This window comes from Enoplosus armatus, chromosome 23 (assembly GCF_043641665.1).
Source record: "Enoplosus armatus isolate fEnoArm2 chromosome 23, fEnoArm2.hap1, whole genome shotgun sequence".
Lineage (NCBI taxonomy): Eukaryota > Metazoa > Chordata > Actinopteri > Centrarchiformes > Enoplosidae > Enoplosus > Enoplosus armatus.
In genome coordinates, this window is record NC_092202.1 from 265,169 (window position 1) to 282,081 (window position 16,913).

Consider the following 16,913-nt stretch of genomic DNA (forward strand, 5'->3'; position numbering starts at 1 on the left):
TGACCTTTGTCAGTGATATATTATCTATGATTGATTTATTAATATGTGAGCAGTACTTTACTGTCTGAATCAGTGAAGGAACTAAAGCTGTCAGATAAATGTAGTGGAGTAGAGCTATACAGTAACAAAGTGGAAATACTCAAGTACTCTTTACTTTACTGGAGTAAATGTACTTGTACTTGTTACTTTCCTGCTCTGATCAAACGGTCTGACTGTGTCTGTATGTAGATTTCTATTTAATTTCTGTGACATGAATGTTTCAGACGGCAGGAAGGAAACTTAAAACAAGTTTATCTTAAAATCAACTTTTTATTTCCAATAAAACTCTGTCTTCATCTGTTTTAGTCATTTCTTTTTAATCTCTTAATTAAATGAACCTTTGTGTTTCAGAATCATCTCCTTAAACAATTTTAACATTTTATTTTGAAAGAAAGTCTCAAATTTAACTGTCCAACAATGAACTCTATTTTGAAAAGACAGTATTGATTATTGATCAGGTCTCTCCAGCTGTCATCATGTCTGTATGTAATAGTTCATGAGCAGCAGCAGCAGCAGCAGCAGCCTGTCTACCTGGTTACTGATGACATTGTGTCCTCTCTGCTCTGTGATTGGCTGCTCTGTGTGTAAGAGCTCAGCTGCTGCTGGAGTTCCTGTCAGTCCTCCTCAGACTGGTTCAGAGTCTCAGACAGGTTCAGGTCCACAGAGAGTCTCAGACAGGTTCGGGTCCACAGAGAGTCTCAGACAGGTTCAGAGTCTCACACAGATTCAGGTCCACAGAGAGTCTCAGACAGGTTCAGGTCCACAGAGAGTCTCAGACAGGTTTGGGTCTACAGAGAGTCTCAGACAGGTTCAGAGTCTCAGACAGGTTCAGGTCCACAGAGAGCTGCTGATGAAGATAATGAAGATGCTGGTCCTCGTCCTCTCCTGTGTCCTCTGTGTCTCAGCTGACAGTAAGTTTCTGTCTCATGTTTCAGATTTAAACCTCTGATGCTTCTTATCAAAGTAAACAGTCTGTTTGTTTACTGACAGTCACAACAAACAAACAAACAAACAACAGTCAGCGTGTCGGCAGCTGAACCCTCTGTGTCTGTTTCTCTTCAGTTCCACATGAGGACGGTCGTATCGGTGGCTGTTCAGACTCTGATGGAGAGATGATGTATGCTCTGGATGGTGAAGAGAAGTGGTACGCAGACTTCGCCAACAAGAGAGGAGTCGAGCCTCAGCCCGACTTCATAGATCATATGAGCTACCAGGAAGGAACTTATGAACAAGCTGTGGCTAATCAACAGATCTGCAAACAGAACCTGAAAATAGCACGTGATGGCATCAAGGAGCCACTGAAGTTCGGTAAAGACAAACACTTCTCACACTTCTGTCTCTTTAATGTCTTCGCTGTTTCACCTGAAAGTCCCTGAAACTGAAAATGACTTTCTGTAACAAGTAAAACCCTCACAGAAGAATATATCAGCAGTCGATTTGGACATCACTTCTCTTTATTAGTAGCATTATTAGTAGTATTATTAGTACCATTATTAGTACCATTATTAGTACCATTATTAGCAGTATTATTAGTAGCATTATTGTTGTTGTTAATTAAAGGACGAGCAGCGAGTGTTCAATTCTGTGTGTGTGTGTGTGTGTGTGTGTGTGTGTGTGTGTGTGTGTGACTGTGTGTGTGTGTGTCACTGTGTGTGTGTGTGTGTTATTGTGTCTGTGTGTGTGTGTCACTGTGTGTGTGTGTGTGTGTGTTATTGTGTGTCACTGTGTGTGTGTGTGTGTGTGTGTGTGTGCGTGTATCAAAGCGTGTGTTACTGTGTGTTACTGTGTGTGTGTACATCAAAGCGTGTGTTACTTTGTGTGTGTGTTACTGTGTGTGTGTGTGTGTGTGTGTGTGTGTGTGTTACTGTGTGTGTCACTGTGTGTGTTACTGTATGTGTTACTGTGTGTGTGTGCGTGTTACTGTGTGTGTGTGTGTGTCACTGTATGTGTTACTGTATGTGTGTGTGTCACTGTGTGTCACTGTGTGTGTGTGTGTGTTATTGTGTCTGTGTGTGTGTGTGTGTGTGTGTGTGTGTGTGTCACTGTGTGTGTGTGTGTGTGTATCAAAGCGTGTGTTACTGTGTGTGTGTGTGTGTGTGTGTGTGTGTGTGTTACTGTGTGTGTGTGTGTGTGTGTGGGTGTGTGTGTCACTGTGTGTGTGTGTGTGTGTGTGTGTGTGTATCAAAGCGTGTGTTACCGTGTGTTACTGTGTGTGTGTGTTACTGTGTGTGCGTGTCACTGTGTGTGTGTGTTATTGTGTCTGTGTGTGTGTGTGTGTGTGTATCAAAGCGTGTGTTACCGTGTGTTACTGTGTGTGTGTTACTGTGTGTGTCACTGTGTGTGTGTTACTGTGTGTGTGTTACTGTGTGTGTGTGTGTGTGTGTGTTACTGTGTGTGTTACTGTGTGTGTGTGTGTGTGTGTGTATCAAAGCGTGTGTTACCGTGTGTTACTGTGTGTGTGTTACCGTGTGTTACTGTGTATGTATTACTGTGTGTGTGTGTGTGTGTGTTACTGTGTGTGTGTGTGTGTGTGTGTGTGTTACTGTGTGTGTGTGTTACTGTGTGTGTGTGTGTGTGTGTGTGTGTGTGTGTGTGTGTGTGTGTGAGTGTTACTGTGTGTGTGTTACTGTGTGTGTGTGTGTGTGTTACTGTGTGTGTGTGTGTGTGTGAGTGAGTGTTACTGTGTGTGTGTGTTACTGTGTGTGTGTGTGTGTGTGTGTGTGAGTGAGTGTTACTGTGTGTGTGTGTGTGTGTGTGAGTGAGTGTTACTGTGTGTGTGTGTGTGTGTGTGTGTGTGTGAGTGTTACTGTGTGTGTGTGTGTGTGTGTGTGTGTGTGTGTGTGTTACTGTGTGTGTGTGTGTGTGTGTGAGTGTTACTGTGTGTGTGTGTGTGTGTGTGTGTGTGTGTGTCTGTTCAAAGTAAAGTTGATGAAGAGAGAAACATTGATCCAGACATCACTGATCGTGTTCAGAGTCGATCAATACTCTGATCTGAGCCTCTGTTAGACGTTAACGTCCTTCAGCTTCTCGACTCACGACTCAGCCCTCAGTGTCTTCATGAACATGTAGTTTAATGGTATTATGGGATGTTGGAGTGTGACGTGTTTGTTACCTTATGACCAACTTTAATTTTGTTTATGTTGCATATTTCTAGATTTATTCTAGCAGCTATAATGTTCACTATGTTCACCACCTTATCTTAGCATGTTAGCATGCCTACATTAGCTTGTTAGCAGTAAAGACAGAGTCCACCTGAGGCTGATGAACATCATCAGTTATGCAGGTATTTGGTCTTAAACCAAAGTGTTGGACACATGAACATGTTGACCTGATGATGGCGCTGATGAAGAGTCAGAGGATCACCAGAGTTACTACAGTTTATCCTGAGGGGAAGACAGGCAGACAGACGGAGAGACTGACATGCAGACAGACAGACAGACAGACCCCGACCAGAAACAACCACTCGTCAGCTGCTCTGCAGAGCATCAACATGTTACCCTGAAAGAGGACGTGTCTCTGCTGATACAAGCTTCAACTCAGTCTCTACAATCATCAGTAGACGCACTGCGAGAGCAGGTCAACACTGCAGGCTGCAGTAAAACTTTACAGTGTCAGAACAGTGCAACCCTTTTAATCCATTTCAGGAGAAAAAGAGATGAAGTCAAATACCCCACAGAGACATGACTACAACACTCTGTAAAGCAACATGCATGATTTTCTTCCCGTCGAAATTTTGGGGCCACCGATGATGAAGATGAGTTTACAGGAACTTAACCAGTTGGGAAAGTGCACTGGATTCAGCTAGAATACATATAACCTCTGAGAGGCAGCTGGTGAACTGTAGTCCACCTGCAGGGACCAAACCACATCATGAAGAAGTGACTGTTACTGTGACGTGTGACAGGAGGACAAAAGCTCATGGTGGGGGCAAAGTATCAAAAAGCATAACATGAGATAACAGTTGATGGTAAATTGAATTTGTTCTTTGAAAAGTTGATAATCATTAAAGTTCATATAAAGTTGGGGGTGGGTGGGCAAGAGACTTTATTGAATTTTATCATTCACTGTTATAATTCCTATTTAGAGGGACAGCGGGGAGATCAAATGAATCCAGCTGAATTCAAATATTAGGGTTGACTTTAACACCCTGACTGTTGTTACTGCAGCTGCAGACCAGACGGGCTGAATCTGGCCCCGTTAGAGGATACAAGAGGAAATAGATTGATGAGCTGAGGAAACACTGAAACTGATCCCAAATTAAAACACATGTTCAGAGATCAAACGGTCTGCAGGTCAAAGCCTCATCCATCCTCAGATATCCAGCTGTGCCCGGTCTGCCTTCAGCCGTCCTCCCACAGGCCACAACATACCTGCACATGGTGCCATCACCTGCAGCAACACTCGCGTCATTGTCCTCATTTGTTGCCCATCTGGTCTGTTTCAGGTCAACACACATCATATTAGTGAGCATCACAGTAACATCAGAAGTGCATCCTAATGAGGAGAGTCTCATTGTATAAAATGTATAATGCAGAAAATAAATGTATCACAGATGTCCTGTATGTGTTGTAAGAACCTTACGTGTAAATTATGGATAATTACTGTTATTTTATATTATCTGATCTACTACTTGTAGGCTGATGATGTCTTTAACTCACTAGATCAATATTTGAGGAAATGATTTAGTTTTCAACTGAAAATATAATTATAACTTTTTGATCTTGATTTAAAACATATTAAAATGAGCTATGTTTGTGTACAGATGCTCCTTCCACCCCGATGATCTACACCAGAGACAAACTGGAGCTCGGAGAGGAGAACCACCTCATCTGTCATGTGACTGGTTTCTATCCTGCTCCTGTCAAAATCTACTGGACAAAGAACGAAGAGAATGTGACCGAAGGAACCAGCATCAATGTTCCCTTCCCTAACAAAGACGGTGCCTTCAGCCAGATGTCCAGACTGGAGTTCATCCCACAGCTGGGAGACATTTACAGCTGTTCAGTGAAACATGTGGCCCTGAAACAACCACTGACCAGAATCTGGGGTGAGAAAACTTTATTAACAAACTACAGATGTTCTGTCTCCACATGTGGAGGTGAAGCAGCTGTTAATGTTTCTGTGTGTTTTATGTCTCCACATGTGGAGGTGAAGCAGCAGTGTGTCAATGTTTCTGTGTTTAATGTTTCCAGATGTGAAGGTGAAGCAGCTGTTAATGTTTCTGTGTGTTTTATGTCTCCAGATGTGGAGGTGAAGCAGCTGTTAATGTTTGTGTGTGTTTTATGTCTCCAGACGTGGAGGTGAAGCAGCTGTTAATGTTTCTGTGTTTTATGTCCCCAGATGTGGAGGTGAAGCAGCTGTTAATGTTTCTGTGTTTAATGTTTCCAGATGTGGAGGTGAAACAGCTGTTAATGTTTCTGTTTTTTCTGTCTCCAGATGTGGAGGTGAAGCAGCAGCTGTTAATGTGTCTGTGTTTTATGTCTCCAGATGTGGAGGTGAAGCAGCTGTTAATGTTTCTGTGTTTTATGTCCCCAGATGTGGAGGTGAAGCAGCTGCTAATGTTTCTGTGTTTTATGTCCCCAGATGTGGAGGTGAAGCAGCAGTGTTAATGTGTCTGTGTTTTATGTCTCCAGATGTGGAGGTGAAGCAGCAGTGTTAATGTGTCTGTGTTTTATGTCTCCAGATGTGGAGGTGAAGCAGCAGCTGTTAATGTGTCTGTGTTTTATGTCCCCAGATGTGGAGGTGAAGCAGCTGTTAATGTTTCTGTGTTTTATGTCTCCAGATGTGGAGGTGAAGCAGCTGTTAATGTGTCTGTATGTTTTCTGTCTCCAGATGTGGAGGTGAAGCAGCAGCTGTTAATGTTTCTGTGTTTTATGTCTCCAGATGTGGAGGTGAAGCAGCTGTTAATGTGTCTGTATGTTTTCTGTCTCCAGATGTGGAGGTGAAGCAGCAGCTGTTAATGTTTCTGTGTTTTATGTCTCCAGATGTGGAGGTGAAGCAGCTGTTAATGTGTCTGTATGTTTTCTGTCTCCAGATGTGGAGGTGAAGCAGCAGCTGTTAATGTTTCTGTGTTTTATGTCTCCAGATGTGGAGAAGACTCAGCCCAGTATTGGACCTGCAGTTTTTTGTGGACTGGGTCTGACTGTCGGGCTCCTCGGCGTGGCTGCTGGAACCTTCTTCCTCATCAAAGGGAACGAGTGCAGCTGATTGGTTGGAGCTGATGATGTCATCAAAGGGGCTTTTTCATGGAATCAGGTTTTCTGAGTTATCTGTGACACTTGTCTGAGTAAAATCTGGAACCACGTACCTGGTTGTGGTTTTGCTCAGACAGGTTTCCAGATAACGGTCTACGTCGGCTGCATTGTGTCCCCCCTGTGTCGTGTCCTCAAAGTCAAAGCAGAGTGTCTCTGTTCTGTTTCTGTCTCATCTGTCATGTGACTGGTTTCTATCCTGCTCCTGTCAAAATCTACTGGACAAAGAACGAAGAGAACGTGACCGAAGGAACCAGCATCAATGTTCCCTTCCCAAACAAAGACGGCACCTTCAGCCAGATGTCCAGACTGGTTTCCAGATAACGGTCTACGTCGGCTGCGTTGTGTCCCCCCTGTGTCATGTCCTCAGAGTCAAAGTGTCAAAGAGTGTCTCTGTTCTGTTTGTCTGTGCAGCACGTCTCTCTCATGTCTCGTGTCTGATGATGTCATTTACTGACTTTGCCTCAACACAGAAGTTGATTTGTGGTAATAAAATATAATCTAATGAGGTCAAAGGGCCAAAACTGAGAAGAAAATGTGCTTTTAGTAGTTTTACTGTGTTTACTCAGGAAACAGACATATAAGACAGCGTGTGGAGACAATAAACAAGCTGTAAATGTGTATTAATGTACAACACAAACAATGAGAGTAAAACACGTCTGAACTGTATGAGAAACTGCTGAAGAGGACTCTGAAACCAGGACTGAGCTGGAACACAATGCAGCCACATTCAGCATGACTCAGTAATCCTGCTTCATGGAACAGGCCTCAGGTGTTCACCGTGTCTCCTTTGCTGTATATAGATCGGTCCTGATCAAATTAAATCAATGAGTGGTAACATTCATTCACTAACTGCAGCTTCTCCTGCTTCTTCAAACTGTAACATGATGGTTTCACTGGGAGTTACTATGAAATGATCTCTTCAATGTTCTTTCATCTACGTGTAAAACCCTGATGTCTACATGAATGTATGAACTAACAGTAATAAAGCAATAACTCAGAGCTCTATCGCATGTTTGTTGTTGGTTATTGATCAGTTTGTTAGCGGTTGTAGCTGCTAATGATTAATAACAGTGTTACATGAACCTGACTGAGTTCAGCGCTGCCTAATGAAAGATGTGACTACAGTCTGTAAAGAGGATTCATCACCTGGGAGTCAATAAAAACGGATCAACAGTTAATCAGAATCAGAAATACTTTATTGATCACCGGGGGGAAATTTGTAAAGTACCGGTGCTCTAATTCAAGAGTAGAAAGTAGCATAATTTAGAAATAAAAGTTTATACAAAATATAAAAAATAAGAAATAGAAAACAAAAATATACACATTTACAATATTTCAGTGAAAAATAAAAGTAAAAAATACATACAACAGCAATGTATATGTATGTATATATATATGTATGTATTGCACTGACATTTAAGAATAAATAATAATGAGGTAGTTTGTGTAGAATCAGTCTCTTCCTGAGTGTCTGACACTCAGAGGGAGGAGTTGAACAGTCTGATGGCCACAGGCAGGAATGATTTCCTGTGTCGCTCTGTTGTACATTTGGGAGGAATGAGTCTCCCACTGAAGCTGCTCTTGTGTCCGACCAGTACGTCATGGAGAGGATGTGAAACATTGTCCAAGATGCCCCGCAGCTTAGACAGCATCCTTCTCTCTGACACCACCGTCAGAGAGTCCAGCTCCACCCCCACAACGTCACTGGCCTTGCGGATCAGTTTGTTCAGTCTGTTGGAGTCCGCCACCCTCAGCCTGCTGCCCCAGCATGCAACAGCATAGAGGATAGCACTGGCCACCACAGACTCATAGAACATCCTCAGCATCAGAATCAGAATCAGAATCAGAATCAGAAATACTTTATTGATCCCCGGGGGGAAATTGTACAGTACCGGTGCTCCCATTCAAGAGTAGAAAGTAGCATAATTTAGAACTAAAAGTTTGTACAAAATATAAAAATAAGAAATACAAAATACAAAATATACACATTTACAGTATTTAAGTGAAATGAGATGAAATGAAAATACAAAATATACACATTTACAGTATTTAAGTGAAATGAGGTAAAAATGTATACAATAACAATGTATATGTATGTATGTGTTGCACTAAAGTGTGTGACTATATATGTATTGCACTTAAACATTTTGAATAAATAGTGAGGTGGTGTATGAACAGGTGAGGTAGATACAGATACAGGTTTCCAGTCTCTTCCTGAGTGTCTGACACTCAGAGGGAGGAGTTGAACAGTCTGATGGCCACAGGCAGGAATGATTTCCTGTGTCGCTCAGTTGTACATTTGGGAGCAATGAGTCTCCCACTGAAGGTGCTCTTGTGTCCGACCAGTACGTCATGGAGAGGATGTGAGACATTGTCCAAGATGCCCCGCAGCTTAGACAGCATCCTCCTCTCTGACACCACCGTCAGAGAGTCCAGCTGCACCCCCACAACGTCACTGGCCTTGCGGATCAGTTTGTTTAGTCTGTTGGAGTCCGCCACCCTCAGCCTGCTGCCCCAGCATGCAACAGCATAGAGGATAGCACTGGCCACCACAGACTCATAAAACATCCTCAGCATAGTCCGGTAGATGTTGAAGGACCTCAGCCGCCTCAGAAAGTAGAGACGGCTCTGGCCCTTCCTGTAGAGGGCATTAGTGTTCTTTACCCAGTCCAGTTTATTGTCTATGTGAACTCCCAGATACTTGTAATCCTCCACAATGTCCACACTGGCCCCCTGGATGGAAACAGGGGTCATCGGCACCTTGGTCCTCCTCAGATCCACAGTCAGTTCCTTTGTCTTTGTCACGTTGAGCTGTAGATGGTTCTGCTCGCACCATGTGACAAAGTTCTCCACAGCAGCCCTGTACTCCTCCTCATCACCTTTGCTGATACATCCAACTATTGCTGAGTCGTCAGAAACCTTCTGAAGATGGCAGGTCTCAGTGCAGTAGCTGAAGTCCGTGGTGTAGACGGTGAAGAGGAAGGGAGAGAGGACAGTCCCCTGCGGGGCCCCGGTGTTGCTGACCACTCTGTCTGACACACAGTGTTGTAAGCGCACATACTGTGGTCTGCCAGTCAGGTAGTTGACAATCCAGGACACGAGGGGGGCATCCACCTGCATCTCCGTCAGCTTCTCACCCAGTAGAGCCGGACGGATGGTGTTGAACGCACTGGAGAAGTCAAAGAACATGACTCTCACAGTGCTCGCCGGCTTGTCCAGGTGGGCGTAGACGCGGTTGAGCAGGTAGATGATGGCATCCTCCACTCCAAGTCGGGGCTGATAGGCGAACTGAAGGGGGTCCAAGTGTGTCTTGACCAAGGGCCGGAGCTGCTCTAGGACAAGTCTCTCCAGGGTCTTCATGATGTGGGAGGTCAGTGCCACGGGTCTATAGTCCTTGGAGCCACTGGGTCGCGGCGTCTTTGGAACAGGAACGAGGCAGGATGTCTTCCACAGCACGGGGACCCTCTGAAGACTCAGGCTCATGTTGAAGACGTGGTGAAGTACTCCACATAGCTGGGGGGCACAGGCTTTAAGCACCCTGGGGCTGACACCATCGGGGCCTGCAGCCTTGCTGGAGTGGAGTCTCCTCAGCTGTCTTCTAACATGGTCGGCAGTGAAGCACATTGTAGAGGTGACCGGTGGGGGAGGGGTGGAGTCATCAGGTTGAAGAGTGCCGTCAGCCTGGGGACTGGGGGACGAGGTGTGAGGAAAGCTCTCACAGGGGGGTGGGGGGCTGTGAGGAGCAGGAGGGGGAGGGGGGAGTGGAATAGGTGAAGGTTGGAGACAGAGAGCAGAAGAGTCATGGGGGGTTGAGCAGGGCCCACAGAGTCAAATCTGTTGAAAAACAGATTAAGTTCGTTGGCCCGGTCCACACTGCCTTCAGCTCCTCTGTTGTTGCTCGGCCTGTAACCCGTGATGGTCCTCATTCCACTCCAGACCTCTCTGGTGTTGTTCTGCTGGAGTTTCCACTCCAGCTTCCTCCTGTACTTCTCCTTGGCCTCCCTGATCTTTACCTTCAGTTCCCCCTGGATCGTTCTCACCTCGTCTCTGTTGCCAGCTCTGAAGGCCCTCTTCTTTTTGTTCAGTATGGCCTTGATGTCCTTTGTCACCCATGGCTTGTTGTTAGAATAACAATGGACAGTCCTTGCTGGTACAGTGGAGTCCACACAGAAGTTGATGTAGTCTGTGATGCACTCTGTGAGCCCATCAATGTCCTCTCCATGCGGCTCACAGAGTGCCTGCCAGTCAGTCACCTCAAAACATCCCTGAAGTGTCTCATAAGCCTCCTCTGACCATCTCCTCACTGTCCTCGTGGTTGCAGGCTGGCTCTTGACTAGAGGCACATAACAGGGGTTGAGGTGCACTAGGTTGTGGTCTGACCTACCCAGAGGGGGGAGGGGAGAGGAGCTGTATGCATCCTTAACGTTAGCATACAGCAAGTCCAGGGTCCTCTCCTCTCTAGTGGGACAGCTCACATACTGTGTGAAGGTGGGAAGTGTCCTAGCCATGGTGACGTGGTTGAAGTCACCCGAAATAGCAATGAGTGCATTCGGGTGTTGAGTCTGTAAACGGGCTATGGCGGAGTGAATGACGTCACACGCCGACTTCGGGTTGGCAGAGGGGGGGATGTAAACAGTCACAACAATGGCATGTGAGAATTCCCTGGGCAAATAATACGGCCTGAGTCCAACAGCCAACAGTTCAATGTCCGGGTAACATACACGATCCTTGATGGTGATGTGGGAAGGATTGCACCACCGGTTGTTAACGAGAACGGCAAGTCCCCCTCCTTTACGCTTACCGCTCCCGGTGCAATCCCTGTCGGCCCGGACGGTCTGAAAGCCGTCGATGGAGACGTTGTCATAGTCCGGCAGATGTTGAAGGACCTCAGCCGCCTCAGAAAATAGAGACGGCTCTGGCCCTTCCTGTAGAGGGCATTAGTGTTCCTAAAATAAAGCTCTACGAATGAACTTCAATCAATTACAAACCTCCTTCAGTGTGACGAGAGAGACAGATTGATCATCATTCATTTTCTTTATAAGCATTTTTATTGGGAGTCAAATCCACAAACAGGCAGTCACATGAGCGGCCAGGTGTCCTCATCATATATGTTATATAGTGTATAATCAAACCCCCACCCGGAGGAGAGATTTATAATCAAAAATATAAGAAGTAATAACAAATACAATATATACAGATGAACATATCTTACACAGTTACGTAGAAAAGAGCAGCAGTCGTCAACACTGCATCTCATCACCATCCTGAGTATCAAATGAAGGTGGGGAGACCCCGATCCTCATCTAGTCTGAGGCTACGAAACGTCAAATAAATGACATCCTCTGTCTTTTTAAACACTTTTAAAGATGTGAAGGAGAACTCATCAGGACTCCAAAGACAACTGGTCTAAGAGGACCTGACTGCACTCACACAGGAAGACAGGAAGCACTGAAGCATCTTTCATTAGCACCCAGAGACTCGACCAGAGACTCGACCAGCTCTCGTCACGGCTGCCAGAGACACTTCAGGGTCATTTCACTCAGCCAGGAACCTTAAGAACCATAAGATTAAAACACTGTTCAACTGCAGCCTGAGAGTCTGAACTGAGACACAGTGGAGCTGTGAGCTAAATGCTAACATCAGCATGCTAACAGGCTGATGTTTAGCAGGTATAATGTCCACCATCTTAGTTTAGCATGTTAGCATGCTAACATTAGCTAACTAGCAGTAAACACAGTCCAGCTGCAAGCCTACAAATGACTGCTTTTGCTGCTGGTGTGGTCGGACCAGGTTTCCACTCAGTGAGACCACAGACAGTGTTAACAAGATGCTCGCTCTGCTCATCTTAATAAACTTGAACAGATTTAAGTTCCCCAGCTGGTTGTGCAGTGACTTCAAAGTCACAAAGAGTTCTCTTTTTACCCGCTGAAGGAATCAAACATTCTGTTATATTTACGGGTTCGAGTCTGGACAGTATTTCTCTGTTAAAAAAGAAATATAAATATATAAATACATATATACATCTTTGCTACTGTTGTTTTTATTGTCATATTGCAGTCTGCCTGTCTGTCTGCCTGTCTGTCTGTTGACTGTGTGACTGCTCCTCTGTGTTTCTGCATTGCTTTAATGATATGAACAAAACAACATTCAGGTTAAAGAGCTGTTGAACCAGAACATGAAAGAATATGATATAATTTAATATCTATATTAAGATGACTGTCTGGCAGTTGGGGGGTTAAAAACTGATACAAGCAGCTGTGATGTCATCGATCACCCGATAAATAAATCATGTGAAATAAATATAATCAGACTTTAGATGATCAATACAAACAATACAACTTCAGAGTTCTGACACATATCTAACTGTACATCAGTATTTAGAACAGATAATAATAGTAATATTATTATTGATAATAATAATAATAATAATAATAATAATAATAATAATAATAATCACATAATAGTCTCCAGTCTCCTCTGACTCTGCTTGTGTCTGACTTGTCTGCCTGGTAACAGCTGATGATCAGGTCATGTGATCATGTCCTCTGGTTTTTAGAGCAGCTCTCAGACAGACTGAGTCAGTGTTGGTGACCAGTGATCAGAGCAACATGGCTTCATCCTTTCTCAGCTTCACCCTCCTCTTCATCAGCCTCTACACAGCAGGTAGGATCAATGCACTCATCAATACACTGATCGATCATCAATACACACTTTATACTGTTTATACTTAAGCCTCTACACAGCAGGTAGGATCAATACTCTGATTGGTCATCAATACACTGATCATATTGTTTAAACTGTGGTCTGAGTTACACACTGAGGTTCAATCTGATTCTGATTTTCCTTCAGATGGATTTCGGAATTATGTTTTGGAGCGTTGTGTGTTTAACTCCACTGAGCTGAATGACATCGAGTACATCTACTCCTGCTACTACAACAAGCTGGAAATCGCCAGGTTCAGCAGCAGTGTGGGGAAGTTTGTTGGATACACAACGTTCGGTCTGAAGCAGGCTGATTACTGGAACAGTGATCCTTCACAACTGGCTTTGAGGAACAATGAGAAGGAGAGGTACTGCCTCAACAACATTGAGATTGACTACCAGGCTGCTTTGACTAAGTCAGGTGAGTTTGTGTTTCTGTGACGTCCAACAGCTTCAGATCATCATGTTATTGATTCATTCATCAACTGATTCAACTGACTGACAGTTAATAATACTGATGTTACATATTATATATTGATTATGTGTGTTTCTTGGTTTTGTTTCTGCTCCAGCTCTGATCTCTCTCATCTACACAACACACTGCTGGTGTTTTCATTCGCTTTCACTGTTATATTCTATATCAGTACAAGTCTGTCTTATTCTTTATTTTTCAAGTCAGTCCTGTCTCACTTCTCGTCTGTGGCTGTCAGCTAAATCTTTAAAAAGACCTCACAAATATATAGTTTCATGTTTTAAAGGCTCAATAACTTCCTCAAACACACAATCCTTGTTGTTGGTTTGAGTCCGAACATTTACTGACAATACTAACAAGTATTATGAAGTATTAATATTATAATGAGAACGCTGTCTGTGTTCCAGCTGAGCCCTACGTCGTACTGAGCTCCACGACGCCCTCTGCTGGTCAACATCCCTCCATGTTGGTCTGCAGCGTCTTCGACTTCTACCCCCAACAGATCAGAGTGAGCTGGATCAGAGACGGACAGGAAGTCACCTCTGATGTCACTTCCACTGATGAGCTGGCAGATGGGGATTGGTACTACCAGATCCACTCTCACTTGGAGTACACGCCCAGGTGAGTCCAGGTCCCTTTAGGTCCAGGTCCAGGTCCATTTTCTCAGTATGTGTGACAGAAACTCTGATGTGTTGGTTTGTGTTGAAGCAGGTCTGGAGAGAAGATCTCCTGTGTGGTGGAACACGCCAGCCTGAAAGAACCTCTGGTTACTGACTGGGGTAAATACCTGTCTGTCTGCTCACCTGTCTACCTGCTTCTTTACCTGTCTGTCTGCTCACCTGTCTGTCTTTCTACCTGTCTGTCCTCAGACCCGTCCATGCCCGAGTCTGAGAGAAACAAGATCGCCATCGGAGCCTCAGGACTGATCCTGGGTCTGATCTTATCTCTGGCTGGGTTCATCTACTACAAGAGGAAGGCCCGAGGTCAGACCAGTACACCTGATTCAAAACCAGTTCTAGGATCTAGATCAGCTTTTTGTGGTATAGACTAGTCTTGATCAGTCTTTCAGGTCTGGTTTTTTTTTTTTTTTTACCAGTTTTAGACCAACTGCACACAAGAGGAGTATTAAGACCACTTTCAGATCACTTCAGCGTCAGATTGGTTTCAGACCAGGTTTATCAGAGTCTAAGATTAGTTTATCCTTACTAGTCCTCCTGAAACTGAATTACGTGGTGTCGATATTTGTTCCAGACCAGTTCAGTCCAGTTTCAACAATGTGGTGTGACCTTGTCCTTGCTTTGGACCAGTATGAACCACCAGGTTGACCCTGTCATCATGTCTTGTTCTTTATACCAGGGCGGATTCTGGTTCCCACTAACTGAGCCTGGACCTGATCCTTGACCTGGTCCTGTAGCTGTTTGTCAGATGGAGGAGAAAGCAGCTGCTGCTTCAACCTGCTTCCTGTGTTTTCAGCTCAGCAGACTGTCGGTGCTGCCACCTGCTGGACCGGCTGAACACCTGATTCTCTGATGATCTGCACTCAGATACTCAGCTGGTCTAAACCCTGATCCAGGACTGTCATACCATGTTCCTGTTAAACTTTCTGAGGACTGTTTAAGTTCCCTCAGAAACCATGAGGACTGTGGTGTACTCAGACAGTCCTGGATCAGGTCTGGACTCTGGCTCTGAGCTCTGCTTCCTCTACATGTGATCTGATGCTTTTCTGTGTGAAATCAATATTTTACAGCCACTAAATATTAACTTTTAAATCAAATATAATCGAGTGGTTTGAGTGATTTTGGGCTAGTAGGTTGTGTGATTGTTAGATTTATATATTTTTACTGGAGTGAAACGTTTTCTAACAACAATAAACCACCAGAAAACTCTCTGACACACTGGATTTATTAAAGATGTCATCTATAATGATCCATGTCTAATGACAAGTTCATGTTGGTATTAATATTAAACTATTAAACTTTGTTCAGTCATCACTGATGATATATATTCATGTCTATAAATGATTATTAGAAGAGTCGCTCATTAATTATGAACCTGTCACTGATTCTTTGTTGTGTTTTCATATTTTAAAGAAGCATATGAAGCTGTAGTGTCTTAAACACGTCATCATGTTGATTCTGCTGCTCAGTTTTATTAAACTGAGTTTAAAGTTCATTTAACTAGAATTGAATCAGAGTTCTGTTTAGTTTAGTTTAAAACTGGAGCAACAAAGATGAACTCAACCTGTTAAATTCAACACAAAAACAGATGAAAACATGTAAAACTACATGTGAGAGTTGTTCACCTTATTAATAAATATCTAATAATAATCATCTCTAATGAAGCAGTTTAATAAACGATGAAACGTGACTGAGCTGATATTAAGTTGTTACCACACAACAGTATATTTTATATACAATATTAATGTATCATTAATATCCAGTAAAGCTCTTTATAAACAAGATGCCAGCCAATGAAAATGACATGAGTCACTTCCTGTTCGGTCAGTTATACGTTGATAAAAGATGGAGCCCCCCCCCCCCCCTCGGCTCAGAACACCTGTGGACAGTCTCGGGAGTTCAGACTTATTTACAGTTCATGTGTTCATCACTGAGCTGATGGAGGCGGTTCAATAAAAACAGATTCGTACAGACTCATTCAGCCTCACAGCCACAGTGAGCTGATGATGAAGAGCTGCAGCTGAGACCAGCACACCTGGAACACATTATCAAGGCAGTTCACCTTGCTGTGTCACTGACCCCCCATCATGGAAACACCTCAGTGACAGGAAACATGGCTGCAAACTCTCCAGACCGAAGACTTCTGGTAACATCTGGTAAAATCTGGTAACACCTGTGGCAGTGTTGACTCAGGCTGACTGGTTCCAGATGTTATATAAAGGCTCGGGCTGCCCTCTAGAGGCTGAACTGTGGACCTTCACCTACACAGAAACAGGACCGGTTCTGATGATCAGAGTCTCCATCAGAGTCCAGAAGGTCAGAAGGAACCAGCTTTACTGGAGTCTGTCTCATCTTTCTTTGTATGTTTTTCCATTTTTATAGATATCTAATTTCTTTGTCAAGATGTTTTTAGTCACAGGTGGATTTGTTTCAGTGATCTGTAAGTCAGGCAGGCAGACTCTCTGTAGAATAAACAGACAAACGTCCAACATGTTTCTGATGTTCAGAGGTTCAACACACTGTTATTAAACTCTTATTAAACCTTAATAGACTCCCTCACCCCTCCCCTTCTGAATTTGTTTGTTTGTCCTGCAGTTTGTCCTGCTCTTCTCATAGATGTTCACTTGATGGCGCTGTTGTTCTTCAATAAACTTTATTCAAACAACACTGTGTCTTGTTTAAAATGAGCTTCAATCGGTAACAGCTGAGCTGAGAGAGAGAGACCAGGTCCAGCAGCAGGTCCAGAAGCTGCTGGAGATATTTACAGTGT

At 43.9% G+C, this 16,913-nt stretch overlaps 2 protein-coding genes across 3 annotated transcripts; both read left to right on the top strand.

Annotated features, from left to right (window-relative positions):
- Positions 1–668: 668 nt before the first annotated feature.
- LOC139305661 (mamu class II histocompatibility antigen, DR alpha chain-like) lies at positions 669–7,298 on the top strand. 2 transcript variants are annotated; one of them, XM_070929579.1, is made up of 5 exons: positions 669–819; positions 866–950; positions 1,102–1,347; positions 4,802–5,086; positions 6,125–7,298. In XM_070929579.1, the coding sequence occupies exons 2-5, from the start codon at positions 890–892 to the stop codon at positions 6,244–6,246; spliced, it is 714 nt and encodes a 237-aa protein (XP_070785680.1). In that variant the 5' UTR covers positions 669–819; positions 866–889; the 3' UTR covers positions 6,247–7,298. The 2 variants fall into 2 exon arrangements, with proteins under 2 accessions (XP_070785680.1, XP_070785679.1); XM_070929578.1 differs by having other exon boundaries at positions 669–745.
- Positions 7,299–12,877: 5,579 nt separating this feature from the next.
- On the top strand, positions 12,878–15,357 carry LOC139306120 (rano class II histocompatibility antigen, A beta chain-like). Its single transcript, XM_070930080.1, has 6 exons — positions 12,878–12,956; positions 13,143–13,415; positions 13,874–14,087; positions 14,178–14,245; positions 14,336–14,449; positions 14,823–15,357. The coding sequence occupies exons 1-6, from the start codon at positions 12,902–12,904 to the stop codon at positions 14,846–14,848; spliced, it is 750 nt and encodes a 249-aa protein (XP_070786181.1). The 5' UTR covers positions 12,878–12,901; the 3' UTR covers positions 14,849–15,357.
- Positions 15,358–16,913: the final 1,556 nt, after the last annotated feature.